At 38.7% G+C, this 22090-nt stretch overlaps 1 protein-coding gene across 3 annotated transcripts in view; it reads right to left on the bottom strand.

The window, feature by feature from the left end:
* Positions 1-897: 897 nt before the first annotated feature.
* Positions 898-22090, bottom strand: part of LOC130560501 (BRISC and BRCA1-A complex member 2-like) — a 28765-nt gene continuing 7572 nt past the window's right edge. The window contains exons 1-5 of one of the 3 annotated variants that reach the window (XM_057344324.1): positions 15655-16179; positions 3906-3976; positions 2480-2562; positions 2221-2374; positions 898-1613 (exon numbers count right to left, since the gene is read on the bottom strand). In XM_057344324.1, coding sequence (XP_057200307.1) covers positions 1550-1613; positions 2221-2374; positions 2480-2562; positions 3906-3976; positions 15655-15702 — 420 coding nt within the window. In that variant the 5' untranslated portion in view covers positions 15703-16179 and the 3' untranslated portion in view covers positions 898-1549. Of the gene's footprint in view, positions 1614-2220; positions 2375-2479; positions 2563-3905; positions 3977-15189; positions 15537-15654; positions 16180-22090 lie in introns of those variants that run through there. The other 2 variants (XM_057344323.1, XM_057344322.1) reach the window with 2 other exon arrangements.

Below are 22090 nucleotides of genomic sequence, written 5' to 3'. Positions count from 1 at the left end.
ATGACATAAGTGCATTGGTGGTTTCATGATAGTTAGTCCTTTTTGAAGCTTAAGAGTAATTTAAGCAGGGTCGCAATCTGCAAAGGTTTACATACACTAACTTACACTAGTACAATAGCGTTAATGTAAATCATTCATGTAAAGCGTAGTGTTAAAATAAAGTCATTTATTATGAAAGTCTACATCTACGTGCCCCTCTCTGTCCATTTGTGATTGCGTGTCCATGCTGTGATGATGGCATTCTGGGGGTTACGTTAGGGGGAATGCCTCCATCCATTCACTAACTTACTGCGTCCGAGCGAGGCTCTCGATCGCTGTTTGTCGGGTGTATTATACTTTCTCTTGTTCTGCTGATTAACTTAAACACGCCCGGGAACAGAAACTGCTATTACAGCAGATAAACTTAAATAATACGACGCATCGACGCATTTCACGCACGTCGACGTATTTTAGTAGTCAACGTAATCGATGACGTCGATGCGTCATTGCAGCCCTAGTTTAAATAAAGCAGGATTAGTGGATTTAAAGGAATTAACATCAAAGTTGGCAAGCAAGACCTTGACACTAAAAGTGTAGAGCGAAAGAAAACAGGCTCATGCTACACCTCATTTACAGCTGTTTATTCATCTACTGCCACTCTTCAAGGCCTCTGAGATAAACTTTTAACATAAAACCTAGGCTTTTATATGTTGCTGATATGTACATGAAATACAGTTGAGGAAGTATTTCACCCGCCCACCCAGTCCAAAATAAACAACACTTTCTTATTAATCTGAATGCTGGTTTAAAAAGAAAAAAACCTCTCCCTTACCACCTCTTAAAACGGTCACTGTGAAGTCTGACTAGGACAGTTAGACAGCAGATAGAAAAAGGCTAGGGTCAAGTACAGACACAATTGAAAACAGACCAATAGAATCTTGTTAATAACATTTTTATTAGGAGACTTGATGCTATTAAATGCCCCAGATACATTCATTCTGTGCTTCCAAATGAGGCATGACAGCTGCTACATAACCAACAATAAATACAGAAGAGGCCGGACCCCCAGGCCAAAGAAGACCCCTGACAATGACCTTTGTGCTTAATGATGAAAACAACTCTTATTCCCTCTTACAGTCTCACCCTCCCTTAGCTGTAGGTTCTTCCACACACCCCTTTATAACTACACTCCCTATAACAAACACACTTATGTTGATAACGTTGCCACTCATTTCTTTATGAAACCAATTTTGTGTAAAAAGAAATTTATTAATAATACAAAATTTGAAACTGGGGACAGTAAAAGAAATATGATTTATTGTTGTAATTCACCAATAAGAACATTTGGCAAACACAAATAAAGCAACAAATTAAAAAAAAGATGACATGAAAAAGTACATACAGTACATTTACATGTACCACTTGCTAATGAGGTCAAAAGGCTAAACATTAAAGTGGCCCAGAAGACATTAGCTGAGTTACAGGTTTTCCAATAAACAGAAATCACTTCATAGACCTTACATTCAACTCCAACAGTCAGCAGTAAAATTAGAGACCAAATTCTGTATGTTCACAGCTTTCCATTGGCAAAAGCCCCCTCCTGGAACTGAGGGATAAAGCCCTTGAAATAAGCCCTGGGGAGAAGAGAAAAACAAGAGAGAGAAAAGAAAGAGACAAACAACAGCAATGTCAAGTACTGTAGAAACCTACATCTGAAAATACCCTGACTTTCTGATACAATAACTAAAAGGTCTGCGTCTTTTACTAGCATTGTTATTGGCATTGCTACTATTAAAAAAGGGAGGAAATGTGATTAAATGTGTTTGAATAAGAGAAGAAATCTAGAGGACAAGATACGGTTGAAAAAATGAAAAAGCCTCAAAACATTTTCATGCAGGGTGGTGAAGTAATCATGGCAGTTATTGCTTTATTAAAGCCAAGATAAGATATGGGCTGAACACAAACAGTGAATACATTATCTCTGACACTTATCACACTCAGGGCAATAAGTGCTCTACAGGAATGAGGTGTGGTTGGAAGAACAGTCCAAAGGTGAACACTACTTAATTTACACGCTACATATTCCAGTGGCCTGCAGAAGAGAGGCTTTCACTGCATTCAGATCAGCATTACACAGGAAGCAAACCCAAATCTGAGAAATATTATCTTGCAAGGAGAAAACAAAAGGTATCTGTGAAAATTTGAAGTACTACAGCTCTTTCTTTGCTAATTTTTTCTTACTTGGCTCGTTTGGCCATCTCATTGCCATCCCAGCGTGGACTGTAGGGGTATGACTTCTGCACCTGAGAGTAGAGCTGCCCGCTGCTGGTGAAGTGATAGACTGATTGAAATGTGAGGGTAGGCTGATCTCTTGGGAAATATAAAGGCAGGTCCACTACAGGAAGACAGAACAGAGCACAGTTCAACTACTGATCTGATCAAATCAAAACTAGTGCTATTATCACAATGCATAAAGATCTGTGTTGTTTGTGTATCTCACCGTGTACAAGGACACAGAAATCTTTCCACATTAGCAAAAGGGTGAGCTTGGTAAACCCCACAGCATCATACTCTACCACCCCCCTGTGCGGACAAAAACAAAGAAATATTCAATATTATAGTTTTATTGTCTTAATATGCTTTACTATGTGGCTGGATAATACAGGTCATAATAAAAAGGATAATTCCAGTCCTGGATGCTGATTGGAGAGCAGACATGCTTTTACACACTTCCTTTTCACTGAGTTACTATTTGTATACTGAACAGCACTCATAGCTATTAAAAGCACTCATAAAATATTATACAGTATATATATGTTGCATAGGAACATTTCATCATGTTTTTCATCTCAGAGAATATGGGTGTGTCTCATTCAGGTCCCTTGTTCAGTAAATCAGGGAGTTGACCATTTTAAAGGCTGTCTCAATCGCAAAATCCTTCTAGTACACTGAAACTTTTATTCCCTAGAAATTCCCACAATGCAAAAACCAGTAAGCATCAATGCACCCTATGTTCGCTTACTGGAAATCACTATTTTTAAATGTCTAACGCCCGAGCCAACTCAATAAACATCATGAAATGCAACAAAAGTTTTGAAAGTGTTAATGATATTTAATTTATAAACACACATCGAAAGTGTTTTTCATAATGTACTTAAATGTCACAGGAAAAGAATGTGTAGTGAGCCAGGGTCCTTACCAGTGCCCGAACCTGTGTACACTAAATACTGATTTATGAACTAGGGAGCTGATTGAGACAGGGTATATCATGTAATGGATGGCTGGGATGTGTTGTTAAAAAAATAAACATTTACGTTTGTACATACGTATGTATGTATTATATACTACATACTGTGAAACCTCTAGGTAGGCCTACTGTACTAGCGCTAAACCAAATGCAAGTTCATATTTAGTACACACATCAACCAGTAATTTGGTTAAGTACACTGTAAGTGCACATACTTTAAGATGAAGTCCAACCCAAACCTTGCACTGCCCTACTAAAACCACACAACCAAATTTCCCAAAAAAAACAGCATTAATAGCCCATTACCTTTTAACAAATAAATTGATGTCATAGCTCCATCCCATGCCAGAATGCCATGTCTGCTGCTGTACTAAGGTGTGTTAATAAACCAGAGACGTCCTGGTGCCTTGTGTTTTATGGCCTATTATAAGGTGATTGTCTGTGCTTGTTTGTGAGATTAGAACCAGAATTATCCCAAGTAATTAAGAAATAGAGAGGAATTAGTGCTGGTAGCTAATTTCTTGTGATCACAGGGGTGTGCCACTGTTTTCAGCGCCTTTACAAGTTATAGAACAAGCCAGTGCTCGCAACAAAATGGTTCCATAATTCACCAGTATACTTAACTTTTCTTCATATGTCAAAAAGTAAGTACAGTCTTCAAGGGTAAAACAGAACTCACATTCCAAAGTGACTGAGAAAAGCTGCAATGTATTCTCTTCTCTTGTGATATCCTTGAATTACATACTGCACCTGAAATCAAGAAAAACTACAAAGATCACATAACAGAATGTATATGGCTAAAGAAAAAGGTCACTATCGAACACCAGAAGTATCATTATGTAACACTTTAAATTTGTTAAGAGGTCAAACAAAATATTTTTTTTAATACCTAGAGGGAATGGTGGTCAATGACGAGTATAATGGGCATTGTAATTTAATTTCAGTTCGAAGATCAGAACAGGACAGAAAGAGAGTGGGGGAAGAAATTGTGAGAACAGAATTTGAACATTTCAAACTCGCTTCACCCACATAAGCACCACACCATAAGGCTCTAACGCTGTGTTGTTTTGTGTGTTCCCTTTAAGCTAAATGGCAAACTACTGAAAAAAATAATGATGGTGTTTTTCCCTTTCAAATGTCATAATAAAAAGAAAACACCAATATTTTAGTAATCTACCAAAAACTTAAAAAATATATTTTGTATAGCCTCCTTTGGCCTTGATAAAAGCTTGCATTGTCTTATTTTCTACTATTATCATCAGTCGTAATTGGACATCTGAATTTGAAAATGATTGATTAAATTAAATTAAAGTACTATTTTTCTTGTAGAACAGAAATATATAAAAAAATATGGATAATAACAATAATTATAGTTTAGCATTAGAAATACTGTGACTAAAGAGCTTACACATACTGGTGGATTAACCATTACAGAAACATAACAATTATTTTGGTAATAACCAATACTGTAAGTTTAGGGCAGCTGTGGCTCAAACTTACAAAGAAAGTATGTTCTGATTGATTTGAATACGTAGCTACAATCCTTTTTAAAGTCCCCCTGTGGTGAAAATCAAGTTTTTATTGTTGCTTATATGTCTATGTGGTGTTTTTAATATGCTTCACAACAAACCATGTGCAAATGTATCATTTTAAACCATTGCTGAGTATTTTCTCTATAAAACTAAAGTTTACCAAAGACAGTTTAAAAATGCGGTTTGAAACTGCCCTGCTTTATAACGTCATAACCATGTAACCAATCACGTCAACTCACTTGACCGCGTGGATCAGCAGTTCGAGCCATATATATTAGGGATGTGCATCTCCACACGATACATTAAAGATGCATATGAAGCAGCGACTGATGCGATGCAATGTGGTGCGATACGATTCACCCCTATTATGATGCAGTGCGATCCGATTTCAATTCGATCCAATACAACACAATGCAATTCATTGCAATACGTTGCATTCAAAAACCTTGCTGAAAAAAAACAATAGAACTCTGCACAAAACACAATATAACATTCTATGGATGTATTAGTTATAGTGGGAATTGTATTGGTTTAATGGAAACTATAATAGTGTCCACTGGTATGTTATCTGGCAGATGGGAACCAATAGAACACCATTAAATCCTGTTGGAATAATGCCCAAAACACAATACAGAAAGTAATTTTGTAATGGTTAACTTAAGTGCCTCCTGACTTCTAACGCATGGCACTTTCACAAACAGGTCTGACGTGAAGGAGGTATTGGAAGCAATCTTTCTACGTAATGATGAATATGTTTACAAATAAAAAAGGCGATCCAGCGGGGAGTGAAAAAGGTTTTACTCGCTTGCTCACTCTGTGTCATGCTAGCGGTAGTGGAACAGCTAGTAGCTACAGCTAAAAATGACACGTCTGCCTTCAAAATCGATCAGATGACAGGAATTAAACAAACATGGGATTCGGAAGTGCCTTGATTCCTTCCTGTCTTGAAATGCAGCATCTGAAGACAGCACTTTATAGCTGTCGGATGCATCCTGTGTGTGACTGTCAGGACAGGCCTCACCACCATAGTGCTGTGGTACATCATATTCACATAGCAGCAGTGGTAATGAGAACGCGTTTTAAAGAAACAGTTTAGAGAAATCAACCTACATATAAAAAAATAAAAGTATAGCGCATCTCCTTAATATTATATATAAACAAAATGATTTTTACCTATGCAAGTATGTTTGAAGCGATGCATCACGATGAAAGAGCAACTTGTATCCAATGCACACATTTTTTTATTTATGCATCGCATCGTTTACTTTTATGCCGATGCACCAATGCGAATCGATGAATCTTACCATCCTTAATAGATATGCGAGGATGGCGCATAGACTAATCTTTGAAACAATCACTGTTTTAGCTCCCAGTTTCAGTTTCGGTTTCAGTTTTAGCAGCGTCTGGAACTGCCGAGTGCAGTATCCATGTACATCCAAAGGAGTGGAAGTGAAGACTAAATCGCTAATTCTTGAATATACTAAATGAGGTAAGGGTGTATAGTTAAATTCAAGTAATTTTAAGGAATGAAAAAATGATCAACACAGGAAAAAACTTTTACATATGCTTTTTTTAAGCTCAAATTTGAGATTTAAGTGATAAACTTATAAAATGCAGTGGGACTTTAAAGGTCCAGTGTGTCATTTTTTCGAGGATCTATTGACACAAATGCAATATAATGTACATAACTATGTCTTCAGAGGTGTATAAAGACCTTACATAACAATGTGTTGTTTTTATTACCTTAGAATGAGCTATTTCTTTCTACATCCACCGCAGGTCCCCTTGCATGGAATTCGCCATGTTGTTTCTACAGTAGCCCCAAACGGACAAACTGCTCTAGAGCGCGTTTCATAAATATGGCAAAGAATCGAAAACATCTTAGTGCTGTGTCAACCACCGTGGTGCTTCAAAAGGGAGGGGTTAACTGAGCCATTGGTTGCAACCCAACCTCACTGCCGGATGTGGCTAAATTTCATACTGGGTAAGGAGTTAGTATTGCTTCATTCTCATATTCAGAAATACAAAGATAAATGTCAAATGAACATTCACACTGCCTTGACCATTTTGGATATAACATTTTACTTTTCAATCTGTACTTTACAATCAAAGCAGGGCTATTTCAGCACGACTGTCAGAAACACACTGATATAGAAACCCCAATTGTGGCTTGCACCTTATTACTGTTTATAACCATCTACAAGCAAACTGATCCCCAATTTCACTGTGCAACGTTTTATGTTAAGCATTCTCTTTTTGATACACAACACAACAAATCTTATTTTATTAGTTTGTGAATGTACTTTTTGTACATTTTTTTGTGTTTCTTTATCTTCTGTATGTGGGGCTTGACATTAACTTTTTTGTTCACCGGCCACATAGGGTGACCACAACCCAACAAACCAAATGTGGGACAGGTAATCTGTTTGTGTTAGTGAGTTTTTATCCAGCAAGTTGACATGGGAGGATCGCCACCCGATCTACTGACAGACGCAGCCTCTTGATGACTGAAATCACTGCCGTCTTCTCATACATTGGATAAAAGTCAGGCTTTAAAACAGTGGCATTGCTAGGCCCTTTTTAGGGGAGCTAAATCCCCCCTAAAGTTCTAGTTTAGCCCCCCTAAAATATTTTCAGAATCAGAATCAGAAGAGCTTTATTGCCAAGTGTGCTTGCACACACAAGGAATTTTCTTTGGTGTTGGAAGCTTCTAGTACAGACATTCAACACAATGACAATACAATATAATACGATTTACAGTCTAAGTAATAATGTAATCTGTACAAGAATTCGAGATCGCTTTATAGTCCCCTTTAAAACTCTTATTATGAAAACGGCGTTAGGCTGCGTTATTTAGCGCATTCTTCAGCTCACAGTCAGCAGCACATTGGAGTGAACGTCATAAGCAGAGTAACGTTACAAGGTGTGTGCATTAACATGACATCTGCATTTTTGCCATTCTTTGTTATAAATCCAGCTTAATATGATGCGGGAGCGATACAAGACCCTTTCCCATCCACTGTAAAAAAAGTTTTGTCTGTGTTCACCCCTCGTTAACTAATGTTAGTTGTTTACGTTACCTCCAGCAAAATGAAAGCATCACTTCACACCAATGATGGCATACTTTAGAAAATTATCATGATGATATTGTAGCGCACAGAAATGTGTCATTCATGATGTGCTGTTTGATTTTTCTGCACCTAAGTTATAGAGAGTTGACGGTAGTTTCGACAGCCCCGGAAAGACATCGACGGGCAGATAGAGTTACTGTAGTTGCCTGGTGCGGCTGTGTTATTCATTGTTCTGAGTTCCGCGGAAACAAAAGTGTACCTAGAAGCTCTTTGTCGTCTACAAGCTCTTTGTATTTTTATTATTAATTTGAAACATATTGTGGATGTAATAGATGAACACACAGTTATGCACAGGACTGCAAAAAAGTGTTTAACAGTTGAACTAATTTATATATTACCATATATTAAAACGCAGGCTGGGCATCAGGCCTTTTTCACAGTGCCATTGTCCCACTCCCCCGCATGGCAGTAAGCCTATCACTTTACTATCCAGACCAGAGCATTCATATATTATTATGATGCGGCGTTAACCCGTAAGAAAAGTGCACACTCTCTCAGCACAACAGAGTAATGTTAAGTTTGTGATTTATTATGTTTTCAACTTTATGCGCGCGTTGCGCAGACCTAACACGAGAGCAATTAATGACAGACGCTTTCTCCTGCGGTACATGCCTATCGGTCTGAGAAGCGCTGCTTGATGTCCGACAAAACAAATATATTGACAAGTTTTGGACACGGTGACACACAGGGCAGCATGTAATCGTGTGTGGCGCGCCCCGTATAATTTATTTTTCTTATTCAGCTCGTTTTAAGACTGTGGCGGAACAAAATAGTCTATGGTGGGCCGCCATAGTCTCGTCAATGAATGGGAAACACTGTTTATTATTTTGCATGACTTTTAAGAAAACTACAATTAAAAACAACCCCCCAAATTACTAGTGGGAGTGGCTGTCTTAACGTCCACAGCTGAAATATACCTGCATTTGGCAGCCCTGACTGTATGTATTTATCAGTTATTTGTATGTGCCTTTTATATATCCCTTTTTACAGAACAGAGTATATAAAACAATTTTAACCCCATAAAAGAGAGTCCAAACATGAAAATTGTTGGCCATGTGAATTTTAGCTATGAGTCTGGACCATAGCTCTAAGCATGCATGCTAACCACTACTTGCCACATATTTTATGCATTTGCAGTTCCACCATTGCATTTCTTTGAAATGGAAACAGCACTGTAAAAACGGCAATTAATTGAATGTTGGAAGGGCAAAAATATACAAGTTGAACCAATATTCTTGTTCAGGCTTAGTTAGGAAGATATATTATTTTAAGCTACTATAAATATATTTTAAAAACTTCAAATGAAGGGTTATTTTCAAATCCAGTCTACATTCAGAATGGGGAATGTTGGCTGAACTAATTAAGACAAATCTAGTCCATATATGGACTTAAGACAGCTATACTGTATATTTCATGCGTTGCGCAGTAAAATGCCCATAATACTGTTATTTGGTCATGAAATGTAGTTTAAAGAGTTGTTCGGGCGAGAATGTATCTGTTTTAAGTTCAAATATGCGGACGGTTAATAAAGGGTGCGTTTACACTTGGCATTTACATGCGACCTGTATCTGTTGTCCACATACACATTGAAAAGACAAGTGTAAACGCGCTTCATCCGATCAGCGTGTCCTGATCCAGAGGTAGTCGAGGACGCATTGTGATCGGATCTCAGTGTAATGTAAACGCAATCCAGACAGTTTATCTACATTTACCGGTACAATTTCACAGAAAACCCCGCCCGCTATCATTATTCTCTCGTCTGTCCTAAACATGTCAGACTGCGGAGCAGCTGACAAATGCAGCGGAAAGTTTACTCTTGCTCCCGAACGTTGCACAGTCGTTCGTTTTCCCACGAAATTATCATGGATACTTTAACCTACAGAGGATTTATGTCAAATCACACGAGATGTTTTACTTGACCACTTCAGCTGTATCATCGCTGTATTTGTGACTGCCATGAATGGCGTTGACTCGCACACACAGCGCCACCTTAAAACGCATCATTTGTTTATTTTCATGTCACAGACACGAATGGCAACACTATACCAGCTTGTTTCTAACATACGTGTGTGTGTGTTTACTGTAGCCTATACGGCGTAATCAACTCTCCGATTCCCCGAGGGCTGCTGCCGCTTGTGTCTCGTACGGCTCTCACTAAATCCTTGGTGTTTCAAGTCTGACGTCATCACCCAAACGTGTTTTTTCATCAATTTTAACAATCATAGGTAGTTTAGATTGTTAGAGTAAGGTTAGGGTTAGGGTGTGGGTTAGGGTAAAGGTTTCGTAAGACTTGAAACACCAAAGATTTAGTCAAAACCAACAAGCCACGCCCACGGATCTGACTCGAAGTACCGTCCACGGAAGACAGATTAAGCGGCAGACGGGCAGCTTGAAACGGAGCTCTGAATACACCGTATATCATTTACACACAGGAACAAGATTGTATAGTGTTGCTAATAGCTGATGTCAGTAAGCACGCTATTTAGGGCGCAGACCAAAGAAACGACACGCTGTCACTTTCAGCCGAACCAACCCAAATACACGAGAACGATGTAAGTGGTCGCTTTTGATCATAGGAACTTCGGCATACTTATGTGATTATTTATATGTCTGTGACATGAATAAACAAATGATGTGTTTAAAAACACCGTTAGAGTCTCTGTGTGTGTGTGTGTGTGTGTGTGGGTGTGGGTGGGTGTGTGTGGGTGCGTGCGTGTGTGTGTGCGTGCGTGCGTGCGTGCTAGTGAAACCCGCCACAGCTCAAGTACAAAAGCTGTTGTTTGTCATTTTACAAACGTCTTCTGCTTATACTTTCACATATAAGATCATTAATCGTTTTAACCGCGGTTTACTTCCCACCACTGCCTCGAGTTCAACATGGCTGCGTATCAAATGTGTAACATGCTCATCCTCCCCGTTATACGTGTTGTGTGAAATCTCCCCGCACTGGGGCTATTTTTAAATTGCAGGCTTATTAAAATAATGGGCGGGAAACTATAGAGATCCGATCAGATATCCAGATGTGGAAGCCACTTGTTGACAAGTGTAAACGCGCTGTGTCCTGATTGTCTGAAGATCCTATCTGCTTGTTCGGATCACCGAGATCGCATGTTAATGCCAAGTGTAAACGCACCCAAAGATAGCGTCTATTTGAAAATTTGCTCGGACGCTTTTAACGCAGCCTCACCTCGGACAAGTGCTTCTGAAATTTATCGCAGGCTATGATGTCTCTGTGGTGTTTAAACATGGGATTTAATTCATTTAGGCTATATCTAAAGCGCAATCTTTGGTCTTATAAATCTATCATTTTCCCCTGGGCAAATCGTTTTGACTTAGGGCAAAGTTAACATTCATAACTTTTATCTTTTCTTTAACTTTAGTCTGAAGGAGCGGATGGAGAAATAGTCCCCAATATACCACAATTGAAATAAACCTTCTGAATATATACATTTAGATGAATATTTAGGAGAACATATATTTGTGTGTAGTGCTACGTTTGTGAGAGTGTACATGCTATTGAATTTAAGATTTCTTTAGTCGGAAGGATCACTGCTCATTCGGGATCAATCCGCACATAACTGCCGGAGTCACTTTCCGCCGGTTTCACACAAGTCGGGCAGCCGTTTTCTGAAGTTCACGTCAGGTAAGTGGCAGTAAATAAAAGTTCATTTTTGACTAAATTAATTGACAAAGACGCAAATATTCCATGTTTTTGTGAAGATATATAAGGGTGTGTTATATGGTAAGTGTCCAAGGAAAATTAAAGCTTTTAGTTAAGATATAGGATTAAAGGCGCAGTTCTTGAAAAATCAGCGGCCACTAGCGTTGTATTATAGTTTTGCAACGAATCTCTGAGTCATTTGCCCACCCCTCCCTTCCGAATTACGACGGTTGCCGCAACAGTAAAAAAAGATGTCGTCTACTGAGACAGCAGATAGCAGTGATACAAGCAACGATGTTTCTTTGCAAAGGTAAGGCAATATATTAACATAATTAATCATTTAACATGTATTCTATTGCGAAAGTTACTGTTACAATTCTATAATTAGATATATTTCTTGCGTGCTATCTAGTACACGCTGAGAGTAGTGAAGTAACTAAAGTTAGCTAATCGTAAATAGCAACGCTGTTCAAAGCGTTTGATCTTACAGCGACATAGGCAGTTAGGTGTAAGTTAGTAGACGTTTGTGTGCCCCTTTGTAAAGTCAGGAACAACCGGAGTACGTACCGCAGGGATGGAAAAACATTATTATTCGGAGGTTATATGGCCATTTGTATAAAATGCTAACGTTACCGTTTCAACAAAACAGTTGTTTGGTAAACATTGAAAAAGTGGAAACATTGAAAATGTTGAATTATCTTACCGTCTAGCAGAAAACAGGCAACTTCGGCGTCGCCTTGAAAACATTTGTCTTTCAACAGTGCCTTCCATCTGGTAATAGATACACCGATGTTTATCCTGGATTTCTGCCGCCGTTTGTCTCTAATTTGTCTGGCAGCATCATGTTTGCGCTTCTTTGACGACGGAGATTCACGCTCTGTCGGCTCTTGTGCACAATACGCATGGTCCTCCATTTTATCAAAACTTCTAAGACAGAACAATCAGGTGCTTCAGCTAGATGACGACTACTCCTCCTCCTCTCCGTACTACGATTTACTACTTTGTGCGTCTTCAACTCAGTGATGACGCAAGCTGCGTCTAAAAACACACACGAAGACCAACATATACGAAACGCGCTATGTAGAGCTGTTTGTCCGTTAGAGCTTACTGTACAAAACATGGCAGCGCAACATAACAAATTCCATGTAGATACGCCCGCTCCCTATGTAGATACAACTGGTTTATTCTAAGGTAATAAAAACATAACTTTTCATTACGTAAGGTTTTTATACACATCTAAAGACACAGTTTTGTATGTTATATTGCATTTCTGTTAATAGATCATACAAAACATCCCGCACTGTACCTTTAAGTGTTTACGTTAGGGATGTAACGATTCACCGTGAGCCGGTTGAAAATCGGTTATGAGCGACGATTCAAATCGGTTGAGGCTTGAACTGAATCGCAATACATTTTTTGAACAGCAGGGGCCGCTATTTTCACTGCAAACATAAACGTGGATGCTGATATTTCTTAAATGCAAAAAAATCCAAGAAAAGCACAGACAGTATTAGTTTGTTTATATTAAAGAGACTTTTTCTATTATTAATTTGTTATAAAATTGCAGTTTAGTTTTGTTATTTGAAATAAAACATTATTTTATCATACAAAGAAACGTGAAGCATTTAAGAAATAATGCAAGGGACGTTGTTCATTTCTAATTGGTTTCAACTCATTTTTTCAAAATAAATCGTGAGTAAATCGTGAATAAATCGCATCGTGAGATCAGAATCGTGAATCGCATCGCATGAGCTGAGTGAATCGTTACATCCCTAGTTTACGTTGTAACGTTATGTCTGACGGAGCACTTAATCATGTATGTTCAGTCTATATGAAAAGTGATTGTTAAGAATTAAAAGGTCTTGGTTTATTTGCGTGGTTTACTTTTTGTGACTTGAAAGATTCCAGATATTATTTTTTGGTAACAACCCCAATGTGCAGTTATTTATAACTAGTTCCACAGGTTTTTCTAGTTAAAATTCCCAAATAATAAGAATTAATTGAAGTAATGGATAAAACGTGGGGTAAATACTTACATTTAATTGACAATCTTTGCTGTATGTTTTCAAATATTAAACTAATTAAAAAACTTTAGTTGAATGAATTATAAAACTAGTTGAGCAAGCATACTTTTTAATATTTGAGTCAAGTTTGGGACAACTAAAAAATAACAATTCAAGTAACACTTTGGGGTCAAACATTGAGTGAACATAACATTTCTGTGGAACTAGTTACTAAATAATAATTAGTTGAAACAACTTGAAATTTTTTACAGTGAGGAGTTTTTTTTCACTGATCTAAAATTGAATGGTTTAACAGGAAGTGACAACTTTGTTACAGGTGCACTCTTAAAAAAGGTATGTTAATACAAATTAACACATTGTTTGTGTTATAGTATTTAACACACTGTGTGTTATTTGAACACATTTTTAACTAAATGAAAGGGACAACTCAAGTTGTATTAGAAGTAACACACCATTTATTGTCCCAGAAATAACACAGAGATGTGTTCATTAAAGGACACAAAATGTGTTGTTTTAACAACCGTTTTTAGAGTGTGACATCAGAAGAAGAACAGCTGAGATGTTAGATTGCATCATGTTTGATGTAAGAATCAATTCCGTTCTCCATTTCATGACTCAGCATGCGTTGAGAAAAGATCCCGTCTGAGAGAAATGTTATGCTATGAACAGTCACATGCATAAACACACATTTGTTCTCTATGTTTCTCTAAGCTTGTTTGTTCAGGGGAGGTGTGTCAGGAACTGTGGATCAGTGAACTATACACCCACACAGGGGAGCGTGGGAGAAGTTGACAGGTGAGATCCATGCTTATATATTAATGCACATTATATCACAAAACAGAAGAACAGAGCCCAGCTTCCACTGTCTCTGTACTCATTCTGAAATTGAGAAATACTATTCATAACTGGTTTTACTAATACAGATGGCATCTTTTATAACAGTGTCACTATCAGTTTACACACAAAAATGATGCAAGTCATAAAATATTGAAATAATGAATCATTAAAAAACATCTAGCTTTCTGTGGCAAATGCCTGTTAGGTCGCCTGAATTTTGACATGTGAAAACACATTGTGTTTCGAATCCCATTCACCCTCTCTCCATTATTTTCTGTCCTGTCATTATGAATATATTTTTTTAAGTATTTGGAGTCTCCCAAAAGCTTCTCCCAAATCTTACATACCTAAGCTAATGCATTTACTTAAAGGGGAGATTTTTTTCTACTTTTACACAAATGTAATATAAATCATAGGGGTCCACAGAATGTCTCTGTGAAGTTTCAGCTCAAAATACACCAGAGATCTTTTATTATACCATGCTCTAGTTGCCCAGTTTTGCATGCAAGGAGAAACGCGCTGTTTTGGTGTGTGTCTCTTTAAGTGCAAATGAGCTGCTAGTCTCCGCCCCCTTTTCACAGAAAACGCAGCCAGGGCTTAGAGCCTGTGCTTCCAACGACAAAATAAGAAAGAAGGGTCACATAAAGTGAATGAGAAACAAGATCTCGTCTTTAAACACCAAACGCATTGTTTTCTCTATACGCGAAAACACACATGACAAACCGATCGCGTATTTATAAACCATACACACTGCTTTCTACAAGTGAAAGTAGCCTACCCAAGAAAGAAGGGTCACAAAGCGAATGAGAACTACTGTGTCTCGTCTTTGAACACCAAACACATTGTTATCTTTAAGCACACATGTTTCCCCCGGGGCCATTCGCGAAGGCGCTCCGGTCCCTGTTGGTCCGGTCACGACCGCTTTCGGGAGTGAGACCCGCGATCGCGTCACGGGGTTTCACGGGTCAAATAACAAAAGGGAGGGTGGCAGGAAATCATGTTACCATGACAAACCCGTTGCATGTTTACAAACCATACACACTGCTTTCTATAAGTGAAGGTACTCAAGACAAACGCATCGCGTTTTCTCTAAGTGAAAGTAACGTTACACAGGACAATCCCATCGTGTGTTTACAAACCATACACACTTTGCGTGAACGGACAAACGTTTCACTATGACGTTTTACCTACTTTTAAGTTGCCACAGGTCCCTGAGGTCTTACTTAAAAAAAACGGTACTTACAATGTCTTTATTTGCAGCTTTGCCTCGTTCAGTCTGGTGGATTTCCATTGAAAACAAAATAAATCCATTGTTCCAGGCTGGGAACAGTGTTCTGTGCTGCTCTGTGCAGCCAACAACAGAACACTTAGCATGCTTTGCCCTGCTTTGCTTACTTTTGCCATAGTGTCGGAACTAATTCACATATGTCGCTTCCGAAAACAAAAATGGCGGCAGCGCCATGGGTGGACACGTTCAGAAAAGGGGGAGGTAATATTATAATAAGAACGACTACCTACATCAGAAAGCGAGCGAAATCTGAACGGCTTGTTTTCTCATAGGCTTGCAGAGATAGGCTCACGTAAACAAAGTTACTGGATTGTCATTTTTCACGTTTTCTGAGTTGGTAGATGCACAAGACACCCGATTATAGCACTTAAACATTGAAAAAGTCAGATTTTCATGAAATGTCCCCTTTAAATAACGAACCTGAGTAAACAACCTGTGTCCAGTAATGCGCAACGCAGTCGAGAACAGATGGAGGGTCCCCGTTAAAAGTTTTTGCATATGGGCCTGGCCCTGATCTATTTTTATTACATTTTATACCTGTTAATACATGTGTGAGGTAGAAAATCTCCTAATGACTCCCATTGAAACTTATTGGTAGAATTTTCTACCTTCAAAGTATGACATTATTGTAATATATACTTTACAGCACTAAATTGCAGTTGGCCTTCTTCCTTGCTAAAGCCGCGGGCATACTTGACTTCCCGCGTCCGTGTCCACGGAAACAGTGTTTCGCATTCGCTTTATGTGACCCTTCGTTTGACGATGGAAGCACACAGGCTCACAGCCTGCCTGAGACTAGCATCTCATTTGCACTTAAAGAGACACACCAAAACAGCGCGTTTCTCCTCACATGCAAAACTGGGCAATTAGGGCATGGTATAATAAAAGATCTGCAGTGTATTTTGAGGTGAAACTTCACAGACACATTCTGTGGAACCCTAAGATTTATATTACATTTGTGTAAAGTAGACAGAAACCTCTCCTTTAAATGTTGACGTGCGTCAAATAGTAATGGCAGATGCCAAGGGAGCGCAAACTCCCAAGCGCCACAAAGAGGGAAAAAGCGACGCAGCCAGCGTTTTGCACGTGTTTTTACACGCGACATGTGGCACTCAACTCAACTTTATTTATATAGCGCTTTTTACAATTTTCATTGTTACAAAGCAGCTGTACATGAGACATATTGACTATAAGCAAAACAATTAAAGTTATACCTGTAAAAACAAGAAAAAGGTGACAACACAGAAGACAGACATACCCACATACTAAACACTCCACACACACAATATGCACACGTACTAACACACACACACACACACACACACACACACACACACACACAGACGCGCAGACACACGGACATGCACACACGCACACAGACAAGCACGCACAGGCTTTGGTTGACTATCCCCGTGGGGACAGTCCATAGGCGTAATGTTTTTATACTGTACAAACTGTATATTCTATCCCCTATCCCTAACCCTATCCCTAAACCTAAAGATCATAGAACACTTTTTGCATTTTTAGATTTGTAAAAAATATTGTTCTGTACAATTTATTAGCTTTTTTGCCCCTGGGGACCTCAATTTTGGTCCCCACGGTGACACGAGTCCCCATGTGTTGGTGTGTATTCAGGTTTAGGTCCCACCGGGATATACAAACATGAACACACACACACACACACACACACACACACACACACACACACACACACACACACACACACACACACACACACACACACACACACACACACACACACACACACACACAGACAAGCACGCACACAGACCCTAACATTTCTATGATAAAACAGTTGTCAAACATTAAGTTACTTACATCGCACTGTTCTTTCACTCTTTCAACCTCGGCTTCATGTGATTGGACAGTAATCCTTAACTTTCATCATTTGTTTGGCCATCTCAATCAGATTTCTGTGAATACTTGACAGTCAAATGGAAAAAAAAACCTCTCTCTTTCTCTCAACAGGTATTGTTCTGGCTTTTGTGGAAACTAGTAACTTGGTATTAGCACCTATTGTATTATTGCTCCTGTATGACACATCGCTTTATTGCTCCCTGAACTCTTTGTAAGTCCCTTTGGATAAAAGCGTCTGCTAAATGACTAAATGTAAATGTAAACTACCTGTCACGCATCTTACTCATTACGCCACTAATGCTGTTGGGAAAATAGCGTTTTTACATTTTGATTTTTTTTTCCAGTGAAGGACCCACTCACATTTGCCCATGGGTAGACCAGATCTGAGATCAGTCATCTAACGCAAGTCATTTTATGAATTATTGTATGGCCATAAATAAAACTTGGATGCAGGCCCCCAATCCCCTGGGCCCATATGCAAATGCATACCCAGACGCTACGCCACTGCATGCATAAGAATAAACCTCAATAAGAAAGCAGGGGTCTTCAACGTCTTTTGGGGCAAGGACCCCTTAGATGAGAGATGCATGGAGCAGGGACCCCCTGATACTAAATGTGTAAAACAGAGCTATTTAAATAGAAACAACGCATATTGTCAGTAATATTATGTTAAGACATTACATTAGCACTGTTCTGCATGTTATTGTTGCACATACATCGTTTTCTGTGTATTATTTTTATTGTTAAAATAGATTTGATTATTTTAAGGGATTTGCAGCATCATACATTTTATTTTTACTGTATGATGGACAGTTAAACATTTACTCGTCCTGTACCTTAGCTTTAAGTTTATTAGTTCAAGTTTATTCGTCACATACACAACCATACATAGTACGACATGCAGTGAAATGCTTTTTCGCTGTCCGAATAAGAATAGAAAGGAGATAGGAAAGGAAGGAAAGTTATTAAGACTTTAATGTGATGACTGACCCTGGTTAATGGCACAAAGATGATTCTAGTGAAGGTAGAGGTAGTCTCTTAATGTGAAAGAAATCAGTGCTGATATTATGCATTCTGTTGTAAAAGCAGGCCGTTTTTGTCACGACTCTGCCTTATCTTGTCATGGTTTTCTTGGTCTTGTGGCAGAGTCGTGACAAAGCCTTTGGTTTAGTGTGAGAAAGCCATGGGGTGTTTATGTTTTGACACTCCATGTGTTTTCTGGTGTCCTGTCATTGGCCCCGCCCCTCTTGTTTCCCGTATTGCCTCCCTGCCATGTCTTATGTTTTTCACCTGCCCCTCGTTATCTCCCCTTGTTTGTCACCCTATGTAATGCCCTCGTGTCTATTGTCTTGTGCTCGTGCATTGTATGTGATGTGTTGGTATACGTGTCCGCCTGTGTTGTGCTCGTCATTGGATTACCTTGCCTGTTTTTTGAGACGTTGTGTTGTGTTATATTTTTGGTTATCCTTGTCCTGCTTTTTGTGTTCCCCTTGTGGAAAGTTTTTTGGTTTCTGTTTATATACATATTAGTCTTGTCCTCGTTATGTTTTTGTTTAGTCTTGTATTAAAGTCTTGTTAACCCCTTCATCCTTGCTGCCTGCGCTTGGGTTCTTCCGCCACGTCATCCGTGACAGTTTCATTAAGTGCAATTTTTTTATTGTTCTTTTTGCTTCTCTGTGTGTTGCAGAACACACTGCTATTTTATAATTCTGTGCTCGGTTGTCTTTTTTTTGGATCAGTATTTAACAAAAAGTTGTCTGTGAGTAAACATTACACAATGAAACAAATTGTTTAAAAAGTTGTGTATCGCTTTAATTTTGTTTCTTTATGAAGCTTAACATGCTGAAAACGAAAATCACATTACATTTTTTACCATTGACGGTACTCACAAAAAAACAAAAAAATATTTTCACACATTTATACATTTCGGAATTATTACTCGCACACAGAAATTACATGGTACTGGCATAACACTGAGCACAAAACAACAGTTTAACATAACAGTTACAAAAAAATGCGTTGTCCAAAACTTCAGAAGTGTACGCCTTTCCTGTTAGTAAACATTGTGATGCGTTTTTGTGGGTGGAGCTTAGCTGGAGGCAGAAAGATCCCTCTGACCACATTACTAATGCTAGGGAGCACATTTTGTTTGCTTGCTTTTTGAGAATAACTCGAAAAAAATCTGATTAAACTAACATGTAATGTCACTCACTGTCTAGGACCGCAATTGTTTTTTAAAAAAGTTAACATTAACGCAAGGAATCTGCCCGACTTGTACGCGCTCACTCAATGGATCCAGAGACGAACTGACAGGATTACCTCCAGTTAAGTGGCCTGACATTTACACCCACCAGACAGAGAAACCAAGTGTTTATAGTAAAGATTTAACTGAGAGCATATACATCTATAGATGTATGCGTGTGCTAACAGTGGCAACCGTTAGCAAATGTATTTACTTGAACACAAACCTGACACATAACATGAGTCTTCTCACTGTTCCCTCTCCCTTTATACTAATGCACTTGTGACAACTAAAAATAGATGACAGTTTCTTTTATGTTTAGTTTCTGGCCGATAGTTATCTGCTAGTTGTTGTCCAACAAACTAGCGAGAGCGCTGTTGAGCCAGAGCGCCTGACATCAAGTCAAATTTAAATGTGCTGGCTAAGGCTAATCGTAAATTCAGTAAGATTGTTATTCACGTTGGCACAAATGATATTCGACTCCGTCAATCGGAGATCACAAAAGATAACATTAAAGAGGTGTGTGAGCTCGCAAGCATGATGTCAGACACTGTAATATTCTCTGACCCCTCACTGCTTATCGTGGTGATGAGATTTATAGCAGATTATCATCACTAAATGGCTGGTTGTCTTAGTGGTGCCTGCAGAATGATATAGTTTTTATAAATAACTGGAAGAGTTTTGAGGGCAGACCTGACCTGTTGAAACGAGATGGTCTCCATCCCTTCTGGGCCGGGCCTTCCATCCTGTCTAGAAATATGGCAAAAAGTCTTAATAATGCTAATGCTAATGCTCGCTGGGGCCCAGGTCAGGGAGCAGACAGAATGGCTTAACACAACTAATGTACTTGTTGCATCAAAGAGTGCAGAACAGTATTCTACTCTCAGCCAGTCTTGTCTCATTGTTCCAAGGTTACCACAGCGAGCAGGATGCAGTTCATGGCCTGACCTGATGGTAGAGCGGAGAATGGGAAGTGGTGACCTGACATGAGCTGAGATGATAGAGCTGGATAAAGAAGGATGCGGTCACCTGACACGTCTTCACCACAAAATTTCAAATGCTATTAGATTATTAATGATAATCTTAAAACTATAATTTACCTTATTAGTAAGTTTATTTATTTTTATTTAACCTTGTTGTGCAAGCTCTGTAGAGCTTGTGCTTGTGCAGAGGCAGCAGCTTTTGCCAGAGGGGAACTGGAATCCCCTGGTTGGGCCTGGGTTCTCCTGATATTTTTTTCTCGATTAGAGTTTTGGGTTCCTCGCCACCGTTTGCATACTGTTTTTTGCCTGGCCAGGGGGCTGCTTTAGAATTAGAATTTTTAAGTTTTACTTAATTAATATTGCATATAGGAATTTATAGTCTCTTATATTTGCTCTCACTATGCATGTGTGTGTGCGTGTATGTGCATGCATGTGTGTGCGTGTACTTGTCTGTGTACGTGTGTGTGTGCATGCGCGTCCGTGTGTGTGTGTCTATGTGTGTTAGTACGTATGCATATTGTGTGTGCTGAGTGTTTTGTATGTGGGTATGTCTGTCTTGTGTGTTTTCACCTTTTTCTTGTTTTTACAGGTATAACTTTAATTGTTTTGCTTATAGTCAATATGTCTCATGTACAGCTGCTTTGTAACAATGAAAATTGTAAAAAGCGCTATATAAGTAAAGTTGAGTTGAGTGCCACATGTTGTGTGTAAAAACACGTGCAAAACGCTGGCTGCGTTGCTTTTTCCCTCTTTGTGGCGCTTGGGAGTTTGCGCTCCCTTGGCATCTGCCTTTACTATTTGACGCACGTCAACATTTAAAGGAGAGGTTTCTGTCTACTTTACACAAATGTAATATAAATCTTAGGGGTCCACAGAATGTGTCTGTGAAGTTTCACCTCAAAATACACCGCAGATCTTTTATTATACCATGCCCTAATTGCCCAGTTTTGCATGTGAGGAGAAACGCGCTGTTTTGGTGTGTGTCTCTTTAAGTGCAAATGATCTGCTAGTCTCCACCCCCTAAAACAAGATTACAGGTACAACTTTAATTGTGTTGCTTATAGTCAATATGTCTCATGTACAGCTGCTTTGTAACAATAAAAATTTGTAAAAAGCACTATATAAATAAAGTTGAGTTGAGTAGTTGTATAGCTAACAAAGTTAGCTAGCATACCCTATGCATTCAAAAGTTAACGCTATGTGAAAAATAACATTGTTCCCCAGTTTAAGATTTAGGCATACGTGAGATATTTTTAGACACATAAATTACCCAAATCATAATCCACAC

The sequence above is a fragment of the Triplophysa rosa genome, linkage group LG10 (assembly GCF_024868665.1).
Source record: "Triplophysa rosa linkage group LG10, Trosa_1v2, whole genome shotgun sequence".
In the NCBI taxonomy this organism is placed as follows: Eukaryota; Metazoa; Chordata; class Actinopteri; order Cypriniformes; family Nemacheilidae; genus Triplophysa; species Triplophysa rosa.
The sequence above is the reverse complement of the archived record's forward strand: the minus strand, read 5'-3'. Positions and strand labels throughout refer to the sequence as shown.